The 21,049-nt window shown below is 41.7% G+C and overlaps 4 protein-coding genes and 1 long non-coding RNA gene across 5 annotated transcripts; 2 read left to right on the forward strand and 3 right to left on the reverse strand.

Moving 5' to 3' along the window:
- Window positions 1-577: 577 nt before the first annotated feature.
- Window positions 578-1,321, reverse strand: LOC111071760 (dynein light chain 1, axonemal). The gene has a single exon (XM_022363267.2). The coding sequence runs from the start codon at window positions 1,240-1,242 to the stop codon at window positions 694-696; it is 549 nt and encodes a 182-aa protein (XP_022218959.1). The 5' UTR covers window positions 1,243-1,321; the 3' UTR covers window positions 578-693.
- A 2,112-nt stretch (window positions 1,322-3,433) lies between these two features.
- On the reverse strand, window positions 3,434-4,535 carry LOC111071743 (ubiquitin-conjugating enzyme E2-17 kDa-like). The gene is made up of 2 exons (XM_022363242.2): window positions 4,424-4,535; window positions 3,434-4,366 (listed from the first exon to the last, which is right to left on the reverse strand). Exon 2 carries the CDS (start codon window positions 4,361-4,363, stop codon window positions 3,605-3,607), a length of 759 nt encoding a protein of 252 aa, XP_022218934.2. The 5' UTR covers window positions 4,364-4,366; window positions 4,424-4,535; the 3' UTR covers window positions 3,434-3,604.
- Window positions 4,536-7,093: 2,558 nt separating this feature from the next.
- On the forward strand, window positions 7,094-8,013 carry LOC111071765. Its single transcript, XM_022363273.2, has 3 exons — window positions 7,094-7,321; window positions 7,394-7,557; window positions 7,613-8,013. Exons 1-3 carry the CDS (start codon window positions 7,175-7,177, stop codon window positions 7,857-7,859), a joined length of 558 nt encoding a protein of 185 aa, XP_022218965.2. The 5' UTR covers window positions 7,094-7,174; the 3' UTR covers window positions 7,860-8,013.
- Window positions 8,014-10,655: 2,642 nt separating this feature from the next.
- LOC111081873 (retinoid-inducible serine carboxypeptidase-like) lies at window positions 10,656-12,107 on the forward strand. Its single transcript, XM_022378029.2, has 3 exons — window positions 10,656-10,732; window positions 10,796-11,686; window positions 11,739-12,107. The coding sequence occupies exons 1-3, from the start codon at window positions 10,672-10,674 to the stop codon at window positions 12,026-12,028; spliced, it is 1,242 nt and encodes a 413-aa protein (XP_022233721.2). The 5' UTR covers window positions 10,656-10,671; the 3' UTR covers window positions 12,029-12,107.
- Window positions 12,108-19,882: 7,775 nt separating this feature from the next.
- LOC111071762 lies at window positions 19,883-20,640 on the reverse strand. The gene is made up of 3 exons (XR_002607508.2): window positions 20,420-20,640; window positions 20,170-20,358; window positions 19,883-20,101 (listed from the first exon to the last, which is right to left on the reverse strand). It is a non-coding gene; the product is annotated as an uncharacterized LOC111071762 (long non-coding RNA).
- Between the last annotated feature and the right edge of the window lie 409 nt (window positions 20,641-21,049).

A 21,049-nucleotide genomic window follows, 5' to 3' on the forward strand; every position in this document is an offset into this window, starting at 1 on the left:
GCACACAATGCGTACACCGGAGCTTCGATAAATTCAGCTTGCACTTGTCTTTCAGCTCGGCAACATGAACAGAAATGAGAGAAAATACCCAAGCATGATGATGTAAATAATACTCTACCGCAAATATTTTGTATAATAAAAAGGCAGATTCCTCAAGGAAATTTAATTAAAGCAGCGATTGATCTTATTGCAGCCTACTTGAATTAATTTTCTTGCCTTTAATTAGCTACCTTTAGCCATCATGAGAGTAGAGTACCCTACTCAACAGGTATTGATGATAGGGTATATAAAAAGCCCCTTTTATTTAGTCCAAAGAGAAGGTATCACTGGAGGCTGGCAAAACAATAGAACTCATCAGCAGCTACAGCAGCAGCAGCATCAGAAGTGCATTGAAAATTGGAAAATTCTCGCATTGCTTCTCAGTTGTAAAGCATAAGAAATTGAATGGAAAAATGGTTTTGCACAAATGCCCAACACACAGAGACTGTCAGTGGGGGTCCCTGATGCCTGCCTTTTTTGTGGGCTTGAGAAGGCGGAGGAGACTCAGCTTAAACATTCAGGTCAAAAGGTTTTGGTTAGACGTTGGGCTCTCTTTTATTTTCGATTGCATTGCTTAATTTTTGGGATACCGTGCTCTGTGTTCTGTGTTCTGTTTTATGTATGTTTTTTTGTATTTGTTTCTGTGTCTGGTATTTAGCGTATGACTGGTTCGCCGTCTAGTTTCTTCAGATTGGGCAAGCGACGGACAGCCTCGGCTATAAAGGCTGCCGGATCCATGTTATCACTGAGCGTATTGCCAGTGAATGTGATCTCGCTGAGATTCGGGGGGACGGCAATGCGCATGAACTCGACCCAGTCCTTGATTAGATTGTTTGAAATATAGAACACCTGGAGCGCCTTCATCGACTCCAGCGGCTTGATCTTCTCAATAATGTTGTAGCTGACCCAAAGCTCCTCCAGGGTTTCGCCCAGCGACTCGATGCCGCTGATATTCTTCAGATTGTTGCGGGCTAAGCTCAGCACCTTCAGATTCTTCATGCCCGATATCCCGCTGATCTTCTCGATCATGTTCGAGGACAGACTGAGACGGTTGCACGCCACCAGAGTGCTCAGAGTTGGATCCATTTTCTCTATCGGCGGATACTGGAATTGCAGTCCAATTTCAGTGGCGCTAATGGCCTCCTGTTTGTTCTTCTCCTCCCAGCGGGACAGTGCGTCCTTGATGCTTGTTGGCTTCGACATAGTTCAGATTTTAGCTATTTATTTTGTCGATGCTAAAATATGTAATGAACTAGGTCTGAGAATATTCGAAACTGCAGTCAAAGTCTACTTGGATTTTACAACTTTGCTGTTTTTACACCCGTACTCAAAAAGAGTTAAGGGGTATTGTTTCGTCATGTCATCGTCGCAGTCAATGTTGTATGTTAAGATTATTTTGAATTTTTTGAATTCTAGTGTAAGTAGGTTAGGGCAAGGCGGGAGCGCAATAAAAGCTCTCTCTTTCGCTCAAGGCGATTCGCCCCTCTTTGCCACCGTCGGTTAGCTAGGCTTAGAACGAAATGTATGAAGTTGTTAGAATAGAATCGTAAAATTGAATTCGATCGACTACGTTCATATTATCGTCCCGCATTTGTGATAAAAGTGTGCAACGCAGATAAGGGATCGTTTCCGACCCCATAAAGTATATATATTCTTGATCAGCATCAAAAGCCGAGTCTCTGTCTGTCGTCCGTCTTGATGAGTGCCTAGATCTCAAAGACTGTAAGAGCTAGACAACCAAATTTTGTTTCAATATTCATGTGGTATCACACTGCTACAAGTGTATTTCAAGTGTATTTCGCCCTGCCCCCTTCCGCCACCACAAGGGACGAAAATCTGTGGCAGCCACAATTTTAAAGATACCAGAAAAGTAAAACGCTGTATCGCAGAGAATTACCATATCTATCAGGGTGCCGAATCTGATTCATATCAGATCATAATTACAGCCAGAATGAAGAAATTAATTTTCAGTTACTTCTCCATCCTCCTCCAGCAAGAGACCCGCTACCATTCTCTTTCTCGCTCGCACACTCATCCTTGTTCGGTGCGCGAGTGCCCGTTATCGGAGACGATGTAGAATATAAATGGTACATGTAGAATCCACATGTTAGATGTAGAATATACATTGTATTTGTAGATATAGATAACAGATGTCGCAAACAAATGTAAAATGTAAAATTTTTTATAATTCTACATAAATCATAAGCTCACATATTTATATACTAACTGAGATCGGGTATAAAAGTAGAGTCGCGTCCAAAGAAGCGACTCACACGTTACACGTTCCTTCTCGTTTGAAATCGATTTTTGGGCATCAAAATATGGATTGTATTAAACAAAGTTACTTCTCTTTCGAAATGACCCGTAGCTCCTTGTAATTTTACAATATTAAAGACCTCGGTTATAGCGTCATCCACTTGCTAGAACTGAGTAGATGAATTTCCTGCCCCAGTGTAATTTATTTATTTGGATGTGTCGCCGCCTCCCCAAGCGCCGTCTGTTCGCTTGTCTGGCGCACGATGATAACTTCATTGGCTTTTGCCTTTGTTCTGGTCTGGCTTTAGGCTGGGTTCGTAGTCGGGTTCAAGCTGCTCCCCTATCCATATACCTATCCCCATTGTCATGTGCTACCTATTCTTTTTGCCAACCGTTTTGTGTCATGTTTGCCATTGTCTGTGTGTATGTCTGAGTAAGTGGAAAGGGCGAAGAGTATCTGCTTTGTGTCAGAGGCCTCCCCGGCACTTTATTATATATATATTTGAGGTGATAATACACTTCACAGTACGCCCCTAAGGGCGCACATTTTTTCTGGAGCCGCGCACTGTCGCCTGTCGTTTGTCAAATAATTTTCTGTTTATTTTTCATCGAACATTTATGCTCCCTTTAAACTGAAACGTTTTGATTAAATATTTGCTGCAGCTGCTATCGCAAATGGTGATATTTGTTGGCAATAAATTATTGAATTTATTGGTCAAAAACGACAAAGAGAAACTTCGAAAATTGGGCCAACATCCTTTTTCATTTTTCTTGATAATCGTCCAGAAATTGGTAAAAACATATTTGATTCTTCTATTTTCGGTTATTTTTGTGATCCCATAAATTGCGTGCCCAATGCGGCAGAACCAACGCAACTGCAGAGTAAGCGGGAGATATACCGACACGGAGTGAGAAAGCAAATAACTACGTACATACACACATATTTACATGCAAATTCTAATTTATGAATCGAGCCAAAGCTTTGCAAAGGCGAAACGACGCGCCGCGACGAGGTGCTAGGACTCGGATAGTGGAACCTTTCAGTGACTGAACTAATGGGCATAAGACTTCCACCTTATCGGCTCCAAACTGACTCCCATTTACATTTCTGTACCAGATTTGCGACGAGCGTGTGGAATTGTGGGCATCTAAAGGTATCTTGGATTTATTACAACAATTGTGATGTTTTGTCTATGCTTGTTCGTCTTGTTCGTGTAACAGCAACAGCAATAAGAGTATCTTGATAATAATGTGTGTTTTTTGGTATGTATAAACTAATTTTAAACTCCGAACTGATCCATGTACTGTATCAGAAAGATTCGAAGACACTCGCAGGCGTGGCGTAACGCGAAGTCCAGTTGCGGGCATTTTGATCGTAATGCTTGCGGTTCGAGATGTACAATTGGGCCATTTCCAAGTCCATGGGGTCGTCTGGATTGGCGTCTGACATCAGCGACATGATGGATAGTAGAAGCTTTTCCACCGTCAGGACCGGGGACCACTTCTCCGCCAGAATGTCCATGCAAATGCTGCCGAAAGTGGAAACGTTGCAGTGGTAAATTTTAGTTCTAAATGCCACTTCAGGTGGAACATGCGGGTATTTCTCTGGGAAAAAGAAATCTAATTCGAACTGCCCTCCCTCGTAGGGCGTGCCGGTAGGTCCGAGAATGGTGGCCAACCAGTGCTTAATATCGTCCTCTACTATTTCCACCTGGCACCCGTCTGTTGGATTTGCCGTTATTTCGGCCATCTCGCGGCAGAGACGCCCAACTGCGGTGCTACGTCGCTGGCCTTGTTCTTGGTCCTGGTCCCGGTTCAGCCCCTGTCCTCCGTTCTCTTGGTGCGCGACGGACACAGATGTTGTTCGGACACTGCTCCGACTCCTGGGTCCAGCAACGACATTTGGAGCTTCAGATGGTTCATCGCCGACTGTAGGCTCTCGTTGCAGTGATCGACGAATGCCGGAGGCAGCGCGCCGTGGAGAATCAGCGCGCCGTGGAGCATCAGCGGCATAGGGAGAGGCAGCAACTCGCAGATTCCTTATGCGAGTGCTGCGTCGTAGAGACATGATCTGGAAAAACTCAAAGAAACTAAAAATACTTTCACTGGGGAGAGCAACATTGCTTACCTAAGTTTTTCCAGTAAAAATTGCAGAAAATTATTTTTTTTTGTTCAGGTCGTTCTGTGCTGTGTGAAAAGTAAAGTTAAAATGATGACAGAACTGAATTTTGGACTTTTGGAATTAAAGAATCACTTTCCAGCACTGACACTGAAAAATAGTGTTGCCACTTTCGTGTGGGAAAGAAATAATACCCTGTGCACACTGAGTACATCCCGGGGGAACGTTCGAATTTTACACCGATTTACCGATTTACACTGGCACCATCTACCGTCCACCATCCATGGAAAAACAGCTGATGAGCGTATACAAGCAAAGATTTATGCAAAAAGTGTTGTTTGTTTGTTTGTTTATTAAGCAAGAATAAATAATAATTGTACATTTTTTTGGCTGTCGTAACTTAATTATGTTCTAAAAATTGAATTAGTGAGTCAGAAATTAAGAAATTCCATCCATTCTATAAAATTATGTCTTACAGCAAAGCACAGCCACCAAGCCAGCAAAATTGTATCCGCAAAGTAAAGCAATCGATTAATCGCTGCTACCAGCTCAACTGGAAAGACAGCTTGGCGCCTATATTTCTCTCGCTCTCACTGCAGTCATATACCATAAGGCCATCTCTATTTTTCCAGCTAGTCAGTTAGAAAAGTCTAAGTTGCAAAGAAAAAGATATAAACATCCAAATTAATAAAAAATCTTGAAATTCGCTCAATACTTCGCATTTACAAATACATATTCGAATTTTACGTGACTATTTATTTTTGCGAGTTGCGAGCGAGTTGGCTATGAGCCGACTATAATAATGGCGTTGCGATAGTTAAGTATACGTTATATGCGTTCACCAGAACTCAAAACATGATGTATGAAATCCATCATTGAGCGCTGATCAAGTTGTCCTGGTGAACGCGCTCATTATTTACATTTTCGCAGTAAATATAATTTAAATATCCATTTTTGCATTTGAAAATTAAATATCAAATAGAAACGTGCGAATAAGGAACATCCCACATGGATGGTGGAAAAATTAGGACATAACCATAACCGGATCATCCCCGAAATGGATGGTGGATGGTCGCCAGTGTGCAATAATGTTATAACGCTATTGATATGATTAATATAAATATGTTTTAGCCATAAATGGCATTAAATGGGTTTCTTCACTTATAGAAAAACGAACTACACTCATGTTCAAATTGAATATGTGATGTTTTAATACAAACATAGTTAAATAAAATAGAATACAATTTGATTAAAATATAAATATATTAATAGGGCTTTTTTCATTTTTTGAGGTTTGATTAACGAATTAACTTATTGTATGGACTTGTGTCTTTCAGATGGTACCCACATCGAAATTAGCCCACCGAAAAGTGATGCCGTGGACTTTTAAAACTATAAAGGCTGGTATTCAATACTACTATTGGCCTTGGTAGACCACAAGTTTGTTGTAAGAACTCATTTACGTAAATATAACTTAACTCGGTTATTTATTCGTAGATATCGATTTTAATACATCAATGCACCTGGCAGATGCAATGACTCGCAAGTGTTTAAGGAGTCCCAATTAAAGCATTTTATTGAATCGACGGGCATCTTAGAGGATAATGCGAAGGACATAGGCGGAGTTTCGATTCCCGTTTGCATTTTGGGAGAATCGGCATTCCGTTTCTCAAAGACCCTCATGAAGCCTTATCCATTTTAAACTTAAGCACCGGTGCAGGAGAAACAATTTAATTATCATCTCTTCAAGTGCAGGCGAGTTGTAGAGAACGCCTTTGGTCATTTAAAGGCACGGTTTCGACGACTGGGAAAAGGAATCGAGAATTCTTCTAAGAATGCCAAAGCAATTATCAAGTGTGCCTGTGTTTTGCACAACTACATAATTGCGAGTGGAGATGGAAACCTGGCACAAGATGTAGCCCCCGAAGAGCATGCCTTGAGTGCCAGAGAGCAACCATGCCTAGACTGCACACTGGGTGATCGAAAGGGGGAAGCGGAGAAAATAAGAAATGCAATATCTTTATATTTTGGCAAGTTTATTTACTTATTTTTAAGCAGCTCTAGGAACTGTTCCTGTATACTCAGAAAATGCTCAACTTGGTCGCTACGGCGCCTCGACTTCTCAGCAATCACCGCCAGACTCTCTGCAGCCATTCTGGAAGACTCGTTGCTAGCCCTCAATTCCTTAACAATTTCATCCCGCTCACCATTTCCCTTCTTTTTTTTCAGAGAACGATGAATTGCTCTCGTCCAATGAGACCGATTCATTTGAGTACATTGAAGCTGAATTTTAAATAAAGATAATTATAAAAACTATTTTTGAGTTACGTGTATTGTTAATTACGTGATCTTTCTTCAATTTGTGACAGAAAGTTGACTGCCTTTGAGCGCCCTAGCACTTGGGCCACCTTCTCGAAATGCATCCACTGATGCACCGTCGATAGCCCGATTAATTTCAGTATTTTGTAAAAATACTAAACAGAATACGGCAAAACTTGCGCCGCATGATTAAAGATGCGGCTGCATCATTGTCTTCTTTTATCCACAACGCTCTTATGGACAACATTGTCGCATGTTCCATTTAAAGCCTAGTACTAAGACGCGCTAAATTTTCCGTGGACCGAAAGTGCTATTTATTCCGCTCGGGACCCAGTGTGACCAAAGTGAGAAAACTTCATGCTCTACGGTTACACTGTTGTTTTGTTTACTTTTGTTACTATGTGCAAATTCTGAGAAAAGTTATTAAAAAAGTTAATAATAATGGACCCAAGGAGAAAATTATTACTAGTAGGATTGGCGGCGCTTGTAGTAGCGGAGGAAGAGGACAATCAACGAAGAAAGCGGCGACAACATTGGGTTAATCCATACCTGCAGGATAGAAACCAGAAGAGTCGATTTTTTACCGACGTGAGAATTATAAATAGCATATGTAGATATGGATGCAAACAGATCTAACAATACCCTTTGGACATTTCTTAGTTTGAAAATATGAATCAGAGGCCATCAGTATTCTTTGAGAATTTTCATATGTCTGAGAAGAACTTCTGTGGCCTTTTTGGATTGGTGGAGCAGTACGTGCTCCCTAAACGGAATACTCGACCAGACGAGTTCCCGCCTAAAGCCAAGTTGGCCATTGTTTTAGAGTGAATATTTTATATGTCCGTGCATTTAGACATATTATACCATTTGGTTTTTTAGGTTTCTTGCTTCCGGTGACTTACAGCGCCACATTTGTTGCACTTATCGTATAAGTAAACAAAACTTTGGAGTTATTATCATGCAAGTGTGCGAAGCTATATGCATTTCCCTGTCAAAAGAATTTCCGAAATGGAACAAGCACAACATGTTACAGTGGGCTAAGGGCTTTGAAGAGGAATGGAATTTTCCGAACTGCATTGGAGCCATAGACGGAAAGCATTTGCCTTTTCTCTACCGACTTTGTTAAAAGTATTTGGCACTCCTGTGAGAACTCGGCAAGCCGCTTGTTTTTTTAAACCTTTCCCTCCATATTTAAAGTCTGTGTGTTGTGTGTGTTTTTGTGTCATGTCATTTGTCATTAGACGACGGAAAATAAATTATATTTCAATGTTCCGATCGAGATGGGAAAATACCATCTGTTGCTTTTCTAGTATGTGTCGAATGTAATTTTTTCGGAACTGAGTACCGGCACTAACCATACAGTCAATACCGGTACAGATGTGCCAGTTCATACAACGAAAAGTGGGCGCAACTGAGTTTGCAGGGCGATATGTTCCCAGATCTTCGGCTGCAGGAAGAATGTAACTTCCCGTTTCGTTGTATATATCACACGTAGCCGACCCTAACATAATTTAGCATTATTGCACTTTTTTAGTGGCTACTTGTAACATTCCATATAATATATGATTGTATTGTCGGTTTCATACGAACATCATCCCTGATTTCGGTCGACGGAAAATTTAGCGCGTCTGAGTACTAGGCTTAACGGAAAAATCCAATGATCCTCAGTGTAAAAAGGGTTTAACATGTAGATTCTACATGTACCATTTATATTCTACATCTTTTTCGCTAGAGGGCGCTCGCGCACTGAACGCGGCAGACTGTGCGAGCGAGAAAGAGAATGAGTAGCGGGTCTCTTGCTGAAGGGGGTGGGGAAGCAACTGAAAATTAATTTCTTCATTCTGGCTGTAATTATGATCTGATATGAATCAGATTCGGCACCCTGATAGATATGGTAATTCTCTGCGATACTGCGTTTTACTTTTCTGGTATCTTTAAAATTGTGGCTGCCACAGATTTTCGTCATTTGTGGTTCCGGAAGGGGGCGGGCCGCTTTTTTGAAATACACTTGTAGCAGTGTGATATCACATGAGTCTGGAAATAAAATTTGGTTGCTCCAGCTCTTATATTTCTCACCGTATTCATAGGAAATAAAATATATCCAATCAACTATGCTATACCGATTGTCGTTTTATCCGCATTCTCACGCTTCTGGGCTCTACATTTATATTGAATATTATTATGAATCGATTTGAAAATTTTTGTTTTGAAATTAAATGGAAACACTTTTTATTTTAAATTTACCATATTAAAGGAAATTAAATATTTTTTTTACCTATTTTAACTATAAAATATATTCAACTTAAATATAAATTTAAATATTTTCATATTAATATTAAAATGTAAGGGAAAAATGTTAAATTTAATACAACCCCTCTTGGATGAAAATCAATTGCTCAAATATTAAAATCTAAGTGAAAATATTAAAATTTCAGGGATTTTTTCTATGGGTATTTCTTTCCGACGACTTTTATAATGTCTATATATATTCTCTCCATGTTCCCTAGTCACCCCTAGTTCTGGGGTATTCTGTGTTTCAGTACTTCCAAGTGTTTCTTGGAGTGCCCGAGAAAATTTAAAATGCATTTAAACAATTAAGCTAGCCGAGTGGTGTGGCTAGAACCTCTCCTGTTGTCCTCCTCTTTGGGAGTTGCGTCAGGCCAGAGCCACTGGAGACCATATGGACATACGCATTATCACTGCCATGAAACGAGAACCCAGAGAAGAGAGGAGAGACGAAGGCTGCCAGTTGGGTGTGGTGCCACGAGTAGCCACAACATGTCCTGTCATGCAGCGCCGAGCTGGACGACATGCGGTAAATGTTACAGTTGTTGACAGCCGTGTTTGTACTGTTTAGTTTCAGTAAACAGGAGCGGAGTGTTCTCCACAGACCGGGTGGCACAGAGGGTTCTAGTACCTAAATAGCCAGGCACATGTCGTACAAAATCGTACATGCATTTATTTCTTTATTTTTTTGCCCCGCCATTTGTGAAATGAATCGCTTTTGCGATATTAAAGCCGAGGCAGAACCTACACTTGGTGGATAGCTGTAAGTGTTGCCTCTCCGCTCTCTCCCCAATTATGTTGGCACTCTGTCACACCTAATGCACATAAACTTATCAAGATGGCGTACCCTTTTCTTTAAGTACGAGTAACTCTCCCATAAGTCACAAAACTAACCAAGGACACACTCTAGTTCTTGTTGGCTACTCTTATTCTTGTTGTCTTTTCCGTAAAACTTTAATGTATGAAAATATTTTTCTCCATAAAACACCTGGTCATAGACACAGACAGAGGAGAGAGTAAGGCACATGCAGGAGTTGAGAAAGCGACAGAGTGAGAAAGAGAGAAAGTGTTGGTGAAGCTTTTGAATATTGAAAACTTTTCCATTGGACAAACAACATGGTAGGGTATTGTCTGATAACAAAAGATGGAAGATAGATTGTAGAAGAGTTTTTGCTTGTTTACTGGTTACAGTTTTCAAGGCAGTCTGGAAAAGTGCTCTGGCACATGGAAAGCGCTTATCAAGTCGGGTCATATATCTACACAGGCTTTAAACTGAAGGTTTTCTAGCAAAAGGTGAATGGAAGTCGGTGGGCTGGCTATCGGTGTGTATACTGTATCAGCACAAATATTTAGTGTCTATTACTTTCCGTTGTTTAAATATTTATATGTATGCGCGTAGTCGCTTCCAAAGTGATAAATAGCTTGTTGCACAATACATAAGTTTAAACTTAATCAAAAAAGAAACCAACACCTTAAATAGCCATAGATTAAATAGGAAATAAATAGAAACGTTCAGATCGCAAAAAAACTGACTACATAATCTACAAATTATGAAATTGAAACCGTCTCATTGCAATTATCGAAACGAATCGGCTTTTGTAATAACTTGACGTAAAACGGCCACTAGTCGCGATGGTCGATTTCAGTTCACAATGAACAGAGCTCTGACTTGCATCGTTTTCTTGCTAGCCAATTTCCCATGGAAATCCGATGGTAAGAGCTATATGGCAATCAATCAATCGTGATAACCAGCTAGAAACTAGAAACCTTCTACAGGGCGTCGTGGATATGGACCTGGAGAACAGGACTGGGGCCACATCGAGGTCAGTCCCGGAGGTAACATGTTCTACTGGCTGTTCTATACAACAGATGCGGATGTTCGGATCTATGCTGACCGGCCGCTGATCGTCTGGCTACAAGGCGGGCCCGGTTCAGCCTCCACATCGTATGGGAATCTAGGGGAAGTGGGCCCCATTGATTTGGACGGCAATATGCGTAACTCAACCTGGGTAAAACATTGCAACGTACTCTTCATTGACCAGCCACTGGGCACTGGCTTCAGCTATATGGATGAGCACACGAAATTCCCGAATGACAACAGAGCGCTTGGAAAGGATCTGGTCAGCTTTATGAAAGGTTTCTATGGCAGACACAAGGAATTCCAGCAGGTTCCCCTGCACATCTTCGGTCAGAGCTACGGGGCCAAGGTGGCGTCAGAGTTTGCTCTCCAGCTGCAGGATGGAATAACTCGCGGGGAGATCAATTGCCGACTGATTTCCGTTAACCTGGTCAGTCCTTGGATATCACCTCTGGCCTCGGTTTTGTCCTGGGGCCACATCCTTATCACAATCGGTGCGATTGATGGCCATTTGTATAGGGAAATCCATGCAGCCTCCCTCAAAGTTGCTAATTTGACAAAAAGTAATCTCTGGAGCAATGCTTCTAAACAGATACCCACAATTCAACGGCTCATAACAGCTCAGGGAATAGATATGTACAACTTTGTGGACCCACCTGAGGAGAACACAGAAGCTCGGGAGAGCCAGATAATGAATGGGCCAGTAAGAGTTGCCCTAAACCTAAGCGAAAATCTCAAATTCGAGAGTTCCAGCAACTTTGTCTTCGACAGCCTCAATCACGACTTCATGAAAGGCGCTCTGAGAACTGGTAAGATCTTCTTATTATCATAATGCAATGCCATTTCTAATCTCCAATTCAGTTAGCCAGCTTTTGAACGACACTTCGCTTAAAGTGAATATAATTTCGGGTCAGCAGGATCTGATCTGCTCTACCATGGGCACGATGCAAGGGATAAGGAAACTGAAATGGAGCGGAAGGAATGCCTACTTGAGTGCACACCGAAAAGCCATCGTTTTAGGGAAGCAGATCGAAGGGTTCCAGAAGACAGGAGGGAACCTGACCATGTTCTGGGTGAAGTTTGCAGGCCACAGTGTGCCCGTGGGAAATCCCAGAGCGATGAGTGAGATCCTAAATATTGTCACGCAGTAAAGAATTTCCTAATGACTGTGCATCCAAGGAATGCTAAGTAAATGAATTATTAATTGGGTAGATTCCCTGAATCTCGCAAGTGCAGATATTATTAATATTAATTCGTGTAATGCAGCCAACGTTTAAATGAGTAATCAATAGTCCACTTGGATTCCTATTCTAGAACTGTGGCTGCCTTGCCCAGCGGAGGATCCTTTGTGGGCTGTTTGTGTGCCAGGACAGTAGACAAATATTGCACATCGTAATTATCCATTTCAAGTGCAGTCATCGTAGCTTTTGTTTGCAGCAATCATAAACGTCAGACAATTCACACACGAGACGGTCTGTCTTGGCCCACTCCTCCAACTCTGCCTGGTCGATCATATTGCGGCTATCCAGAGCCCTCCAGGAATTCTGATGACTCGTCTGGAATCGTTCCCTGTCTGTTTGCGGTTGTGTAACTCAAAACTCGATTGCAAGTGTGCAGACGATGTCGAGAGAGCTGCAGGCAACGGACTGCCGTGGGGACATGAAATTTCGGTATCTCCTTCTGCTCGGCAGCAATGTTATATTGATTAAGGGGAACTTGCCAGATACCTCAAAAGCAGAACTGCTTGCCTCTGCATTGAAACCGACTTCTGGTCCAAAAGCGCAGATTCAGAGGGAGCGAAACAATTAGTGTGTTTGTTTCCATGCGGCATGGAATATTCCTTGAAACCGTTGGGCGTATAGTTTATAAGATAAAAACGTAGCTAAGTTGGGCTATGGAGAGGTTCACACATTGTCTAAACTATTTTAATCATATCTGAATCTGGTGAATGAGCACGGCCACATCCGCATGATGTGACCCCAATTATTCTTGGCTTTGCTAATTTGATTACAAGAAGAACTAAAAGAAAATGAATGCAGGATGTGGACATGAATGCGGCGTAGGGACACATCATCTTACGGGATACTGAGAGCCCTGCAGGCCATGACTTGTGATATGTGGAGAGTGCAGTAGGGCAAACATTTTATAATTTGCTGCAGCAGGACGCATCGCATAAGTCAGCAGCAGCGACGGGCAACGGGCAACGGGCACAGAGATGAACAGAGAAGGAAGACGACGAACAGATGAGATGACGGCACTCTCTTTGAGCTGCCATGTAACCGAATCCTGCAACATGACATCAACAGTGGCAGGAGCAGCATCAGCATCAGCATCTGCCAGTCTGCATTCACATGAATTCTGTGCCATTCGGCCTCTGCTTCGGCTCCTGACCGCAAATGATTTTGCAGTTGACAGTTGTCCGTTGCCATTTGGGGAATTTAGTGTTAATTATGGTCGTAATAAGTTATACAACATGAAGCACCACACATAGTCTGGTCCAAAACCTACCCCAGGGAGCCCTCAACTTGACAATCACTCATTCTCTTGCTCTGCCTCTCCCGTCTCTGTCAAAATGAAACAGAACGAAATTGCATTCAATTTTCCGTCCTTAGGTGAGTTAACCGACCATAGACCGTTTACCCGTCAACACTCAACGCTCCGCAACTTCTGCCAATGCACTCGTCCTTTTCAAACAATGTCCATACGGATAGCTGTACTCCTCGTAGGCAGAAAAAATATAAAACATATTCGCTTGCATATGAATCACACAAGTATCCAAAGAGCCACAGAAAAAACATTCTCAATACGTTTGATATTAATTTAGAGATATTCAGTTTACTGGTGCAATACATCGCAAGTGCTGGCACAAAAATACCCAATAATAATTACATAATAAACAGGACGCTCCGACGTTGATGCATCCATACCCCTGAACCTTGACGACCAATCCCCATTATATCTACGATAAACCCTAAACCCTAAATCCAATCAAATCAGTATGAACTCAAGTAATTAAAGTGAAGCCTTAACGTAAATTGGTTGAATCGCCTGCTTGACTCAAATGCCACCCTTAATGACCTAATTTATATTAAATTACAGTTTAGGTCCCCTGCGGTCATTTCAGTTGCAGACTCACGATTGCCACTAATGCGCATTGATGCAGGGTTTATCAGCATAAAATCCACAAAGAGAATATAATATAATAGAGTAGATGTTCAGACAGGTAGGCGGACGCTCTTGTTGAGCGGAAATCATTGAATCGCATCCATGTGTATCGGCAGAACAGGCCAACAAACATTTCAGTAGGTGGATCAGACGAAGCAGATCGCTGCTACTCAAATGGTCCATTCTGGTGCCATCCACAATTTCTTTAACGAAGATCAATGAAGCGTGACCATGATCACAAAAACTAACAGGCTATCAGAAACGACAAACAGTTTACGTACATTTGCAACAATTCCTGAAGATCGCCGGCAGCATCACATCGGATCAGTGAAGCGTTAAGAACTGGTCCAAACTAACAGGCTTCCAGAAGTTCCATCTAGGCCAAACAGGCCACAGGTATAGGGCAGGAATTGAGGGTTTACAAATACCTTACCTTTAAGCAAAAATCGACCTACTACCAGCACTGCTTGCCTATTCGAATGCTACAGTTTAAGTCAGTTAACCCTTCAGGGCGACGCATATGTGGGTTGATGATGCAACAGTGCCAGCCAATTATCTCAAAGAAGAATGGGAACAGTGTTTAGGGTCACGAAACTAAAGCATTCGAACAGGAGCAAAGGATTCTGTGCAGGAAACTACTCGCTAGCCAAAAAGATGATTTTGTCTACCTGTAGAACCCTCACCGCCAATCGTGGATAGTCGTTGAAATGTAACCAAAACAAATCAGGTATACAGGACCAAACTGAAACCAGTTTCTACTTGTTTTGAAAACAGGTAAAAGTGTATTAGAAGGTAAAATATTGATCCTATGTCTAGGAGAAACCAATGAAGTGGGCTAGCAGAAAATTAGAAACCTGATATGAGGAAAAATTAAATTTACATATCTCCGGCAGCAAACAAATTTATTTACGATAATTCAATTTAAAATATTGTGAATCGCCTATTTGTAATATATGCTAGTGTTGTACCTATGATTAACCATTCAATTATAGTGAAATTATTTTGTATAAAACCATTGAATAATGATGCGATCTATCCGGTTGTCAGCACTAGAAAAATATTTTGTGGCACGCAGCTTCTTTCCTCTGGCAAGCAGAGTGGAGAGTAGTCTTATAATTTTTTGAAACTGATTCTAGGTCACCTTTTACGTTACAACTTAGTGGGAAAAACGACATTTTGCAGCTGCGATTTGATTGCGTCCTTTCATCATTGTGAAAAAATATAAAAGTTGCCTCTTTCTGCACTATTCCACAGCAATTACATGCAACTGTCTTCCTCTTAATTGCTTAAATTTACATTTTTAATTCACGCCCAGTTCCTCTCATCGCCAGCATCGCTAACATCGTCGTCGTCGTCATCATCAGAGACCTCTTCAGAAGTTGAGAACACTTAAGACCTTTACGCAAATCGCTTGATAATTACTTAAAATAATCTACAGACAAGTAACCACAGCAAATGCAATCCAACCCGGGGCCACACCCCCACAGACACGACGCTAAGAAGTCATGCAAACAGAAATATGTACCAGGAACGGAACCAGAGACACAACGGACAGAACAGAACAGAGCAGAACTTGGAGGCAGACCCCAAGAATAAGGATTGTAAATGATGCCCTGAAAAAAAGTAAAAGGCAAATCCCTTTTCGATTTCCCCAGCACGTCTCAGCAGGCAACAAGAACAACATTTGTCTATTGCATAGGGAGAGAGCAACGGGAATAGGTAGAAATACTCGAACGAGTAAGAGTATATAGAAGAAAGGCTGGGAAAGTCCCTTCCTTGGCTTCGGTTTTTATGTGGAAGCTCGAAAAACAATTAAGCGACAAGTGTCTCAATTTCAACGTCACTTACAAACATTTTATGCACCGCTCTGTGTGTGAATTGTCCGGGCAGGGGAAGGCTGCAAAAAGTTTTACCCATTGAAAAGTTACGTATGGAGGAGCAGGAACCAGGAGGACACAGACAGGGACGGACCAAGACCAAATATAAACCAAAAAAAAAGTTAGACAAAAAACGTAATTATTTGTATTCTCTAAGGGGGTCCTTCTAGTGGATCGGGCCAAGCGGATCCCTTGATGGAAGTCTGTGTGTTCCTGAGAGGGGGGCTGGACTGTGTGTGCGTGAGTGGTTGTGTGAATATGCGCATAAAAGTATGCAACGCATTTTAATCGAAAATGTCTGCAGAACATGTGGAAGCCATTCCATGAGACCAGACGCAGATTCGGTGGATGCTAGTGCAAAAGAGGAAGGAAATGTAGGTACGAGCACTACCCGACCAGTCCTTGTTGTATAGAAGCTAATGATAATTGAGGAATATACAAGGAAACACTGACTCTGAACCGTAAGACTACTTGTGAAAAATGCTTGTAAAAAAATCAGTACGCTGCAGCTTAAGTGTTGAAAAAGCCATCAACAACTTCAAGAAATGTGTTTACTCACATAGAAATGTTCTTAGATATTTCTTCGCTCCCAAAATTGGGCACACAAGCCCAAACTAAGACAAATCCCAGAGGATTATATGAATTTGGCCCATAAACCCCATTCTACATCAATAAACTCACCTGAAAGTGTTGCTGGCTGGCCCTGGCCCTGCCACTGGCCCTGACCCACCTCCTGAGGCGGAAACTGCCGAGCACGGAAACGGACATCAAGAAGGTCGGGAGGGGGGGACCTAGCGGCCGCACAGGTGTGTGGTTCAGCTGCTCGGACCAGCACCTGGTCAACCAATACGCACCCACACAGATATTCTCGCCAATCGCTTTCCATTTCGTGTTAAATTACACATTGAATCGGATTGCGGCGGCCATAACATTGTGGCTGAAAGGGAAGAAGCTGGCTTCTTGGACCCTGAACAGTTGCTGCGGTCATTTCGAGCCCTCGAATAGGTTTTTGCGGTTTTTTAATCAAGTTATTTTCCCAGGGGAAAAGGGAGCAGAAGTCCCTGGACCATGCAAGACCACGCAGTCGCATAAAATAAATATATTTCGAGCTCAATTTATTAAATGTTTGCTCAAATAAATCACAAATGTGTTTTCCAATCAAACTTTTTCCTTAAGCCCACAAACGCAAGTATCCTGTGGGTTGTGTGAGTGTTCGAGTTAGGGCCAACAAATGTCTGGCTCTTTGTATCGTTGGACACCAAAATTTATTGCGTTAATTCGCATGTAAAGAATTTTTGCGTACATTTTGTAAGCATTTATCAGGCGTCTTATTATTGACAGTGTTTGGATGGTTGGGTCTCGAGTGCGGTTCGTATTTGGATATAAATATAGATGCCTCATCTTCTGTAAGTTTGTATGCAGTGACAGAAGTTTTCGAAAAATATATGTATATATAATTTATCTAGACTAAATTTATGTTCAACTTGGTCAGCAATAAATTTCCAATGGAGTTCAGCTCGGAGCTCAGGCTTGGTTGAATAAGAATGAAAATTATTTTTGGCGTTTGCTAAATTGGCTTTTGATGTTGTGGGTTAGGGTCAGAATCCACGTTTTGAGTGGGTAAATTAATTGACCGGGTCAATGGTATGTCAATTTATTCTAAAAAATATGAGAGATATATAGAATAAATATATATATAGCAAACATAGGAAAGCATTTTTTTAGATTGGTTTGGCTAAATATTTGAAATTAGAGAAACTAGATACTGTAGAAATTGGTCGGAACCAGAACGACTGACTATAGCTATCCTGCACCACGCTTGCGCTCTCTTTTACCCTCTCCCAGTGTGACTTAGCAGTTAAGGGTGGATTAATTTCTGTTGGTGTCCAAGCATCCATGCAAAAATAGTTCCGTCAGCCATGGTAAACCCCGAATACCAGATAGGTCTCCTACTTACATATATGACGCCCTTTCTCTTTCTTACATAAACTCAATAAATTCTTGTTGGTTGGAGGAAGGGGTTAGTGGGAGTAGTGAACAGAACGGGCTGAAAGTTGCTGTAAACATTTCTGAACAAATTGAAAATTCCCAAAATCGCTGAAGCATGCGAGTAGAAAATGATAGAATCTACAATGAAATGCACAAAAAAGCGAGAGATGGAGGACTGCATCTCACGCACACACACGCACTCGGTCGTATCCGTAACTCCTTCTGACATCCTCCGCACAAAGGTCACAGGGGAGGTGCAGTGGCTGGGCTAGTGGGTGAGTGACACATTTGGCGTGGCTTTGGCATCAAAGTCAAAAGCAACATTTGCGGCGAAGCGAGACCCAGACGCCTTGCAGATAGAGAGAGAGAGAACGACAGGGAGAGAGAGCGCCGAACAAAAGTCAGTTGGGAAAATATTTTGTCATGTCATCAGCGGCATCAGCAACTGAAAACTGGCAACTGTTGCAACGGCCAGCCAACAACCACCCATCCCCAATGGCGGCCGCCACTGTCTCCGTCTCCGTCTGTGTCTCTGTCGCCGCCAAATGTGGTTACAATAATTTATGCACTTGTAATGACAGACAACAAAGTGTTCCAGAAGCCAGGAGTCGTCATCGAAGCAAGACCAAAAAAAGGAAAGCGAGATATTCAGCCTAGTCATCCGGGCAGAACGAATCATAAAATACCCTTTCACATACAGGAAGCCTTCGAAGTACCTTCAGGCTCTGAACTGAGGCAGGGCTATTCTTGTGACAGAAAAAATAATTATAAATATTTCATTGTCCAAATAAATATAAAATATATTTGTATCTTTAGACAGTAACGATCGTAAAATTTACTTCCACTCTACACTAGACTAATTGTGTTATTATTACGAGTTTCGGCAGTGTGTTATGTTGCTGTTATCTTGAATGGTTTTTCCACCGAAATTTCTTGGTGTTCTGGTAACTGTGTTTAATCTGGTGGAGTTTCTGTTGTTCAGCTTTTGGCTTACTATAGAAAGTATAGATTATAATATTTAAGAGCTCATTTTTGTATGCAAAGACCCCGTATAGGCAGTTTAAATTTTCAGTGAATATGTACTCAGTTGGTGGACGACAGATTTGTGTTTATTCTAGAGATTTCTAGATATTTTGTGGCGTTCCTAAACATAATATTGCCGGTCAAACGAAAGTCAGCTAGAATAAAACAATAAATGGTGTCATCAGTGCGTGCAAACCTCTAGTCAAAATGGCACTGCCGCCTGGAAGGGTATAAAACGGACAGAGACAGACTAGTGAAGAGGGAGTGAGAGAGCCGGGTGGCTCCCTTAGCTGAAAGCTCCGGTGCCTGTCAGTTGAGGCGACTGACGTGCAATAAAATGAGTGTCATGTGTGTGTCGTCACTTCGAGGGTCCTTTCCCCAATCCAGACCACCCCACCCCAACCCATTCCGTTGATGTGTTGCCCTTTCCGGGATGTTTGGCTCTGGCTCCGGCTGCACTTCAAAATTAATTTAAAATTTATAGTTGGCGCTATTGCGTTAAACGATGCTGCGGCCACCAACGCGGCGTGGAACAAGGTGGGAAAATGGGAAGCAAGGCCGTTTGCTGGATACATCTATCACGGCGTTGAGTGATTTGCGAGTGTCAAAGGAGTAGTGCTGGGTCGGGTTGGGTTTCAGTCATCGCGACCTCCATTTCGATTTATGTTAATGTGTCGGACCAAGCGGACACCCCAAAGCGATGCGGTTGAAGTACTTAACCCACTAAAGCTCAAAATGGTCGATCTGCTCGAGTGGAAATACAAGTTGTAACGCTGCTGAAGCCTAAAGGGGCCTAAACGAATTCCATAAATGCAATATAATATCGATCGATGGATCTACAAGTATAGAAGTGCTAAAAATGGTTTATGCAATATATACGTATGTCATTTATAGAATTTGAATGTAAATAAATAAAATTAATTAGTTACACTCATTTGTGGTAAATGCTTTTGAGATATATTGTATAATATATGAATGAACGTGTCATTTATTTAAATCTAAGTCTGCATATTCAAAATCTAAATAAAGTAAGATCACTCAATAAGCGGCCCAAGTCATGCTCCACCGATCTCTTAATCTGTAATGAATTATAGCGGCTGAAAAACCGCTATCGGTTTTGAAGTCGATGAAAGTTCAAACGCAGAGGAATATCATCAGGCAGTATCGTATCTGAAGAATAGGCGAGAACCAAAGATTTGAAGGAAGATTGAAGAGGAGAATAAAAACCAAATACATACCAAAAGTAAAAAAAGAAAACTGCAAAACAATATAGTGTACATATGTATGGTGAAGGCTGACATCTTAGATGTCCGGTGTTCGGTGAATGCCATCTTTGGCTGCTTTTAGCACGGTTTCTTGCAGTGCATCATACCTGCAGCGCAGTATCCGGGAAACTGAACGCACTTTAGGAAAAATGTAGCAAGACCCTGGAATGGAATAGATCTTTTAGTTAAAGCCAAACTGTGGCTGATGGCTGGAGGAACTCACCTGGCAGCAGTCACTGCATTGAGCGAACATGTAGGTGAATATGTAGAAGAAGGCGCCGATAAAGGCCACAATAAACGACAGCCAGAGCAAGACAATTAGCCAGAAAAGGAAATACAGTGGATTCTTCATTCGCAATGAGTGTTTTAAATTCCTTATTTTCCGAGACGAATATGATTGGACAGATTTAACAAATGTTACTTGACCAGAGTTAGTTCTTATTTATTTAAAATTTCCATTTTCCATGCGGTTATAGTTAGGCATGGCATACGCCTCACAATCATTGATTTGCCGAAACAGAAAACTACTCTCAACAGATAAACTCCGGAGTCAACGGTTAGTATTGTTTTCGATCACAGAATCACACATAGCCTTAGCTCTCGCTTGGTCTGGAATAGCTGCGAAATGGCTGCCAGGTGGATGAACGGCTCATTAGGCGCTGAAATTACAATTAACTATTCAATTAATTGAGACTGCTGTTTAGAGGACGATACCAAATGTCTCACCTTGATTTTTAATGAAACGCCACGAATATATTAATATTCAATTTTTGCTTTGCTGAAGAAGACTACGAATTCCGCACGGCTCCCTCAGGGGACCTCAGAAGCGACGGACGGGATCTCATTCGCGTAC

This window comes from Drosophila obscura, unplaced genomic scaffold (genome assembly GCF_018151105.1).
Source record: "Drosophila obscura isolate BZ-5 IFL unplaced genomic scaffold, ASM1815110v1 contig_46, whole genome shotgun sequence".
Taxonomy (NCBI): domain Eukaryota; kingdom Metazoa; phylum Arthropoda; class Insecta; order Diptera; family Drosophilidae; genus Drosophila; species Drosophila obscura.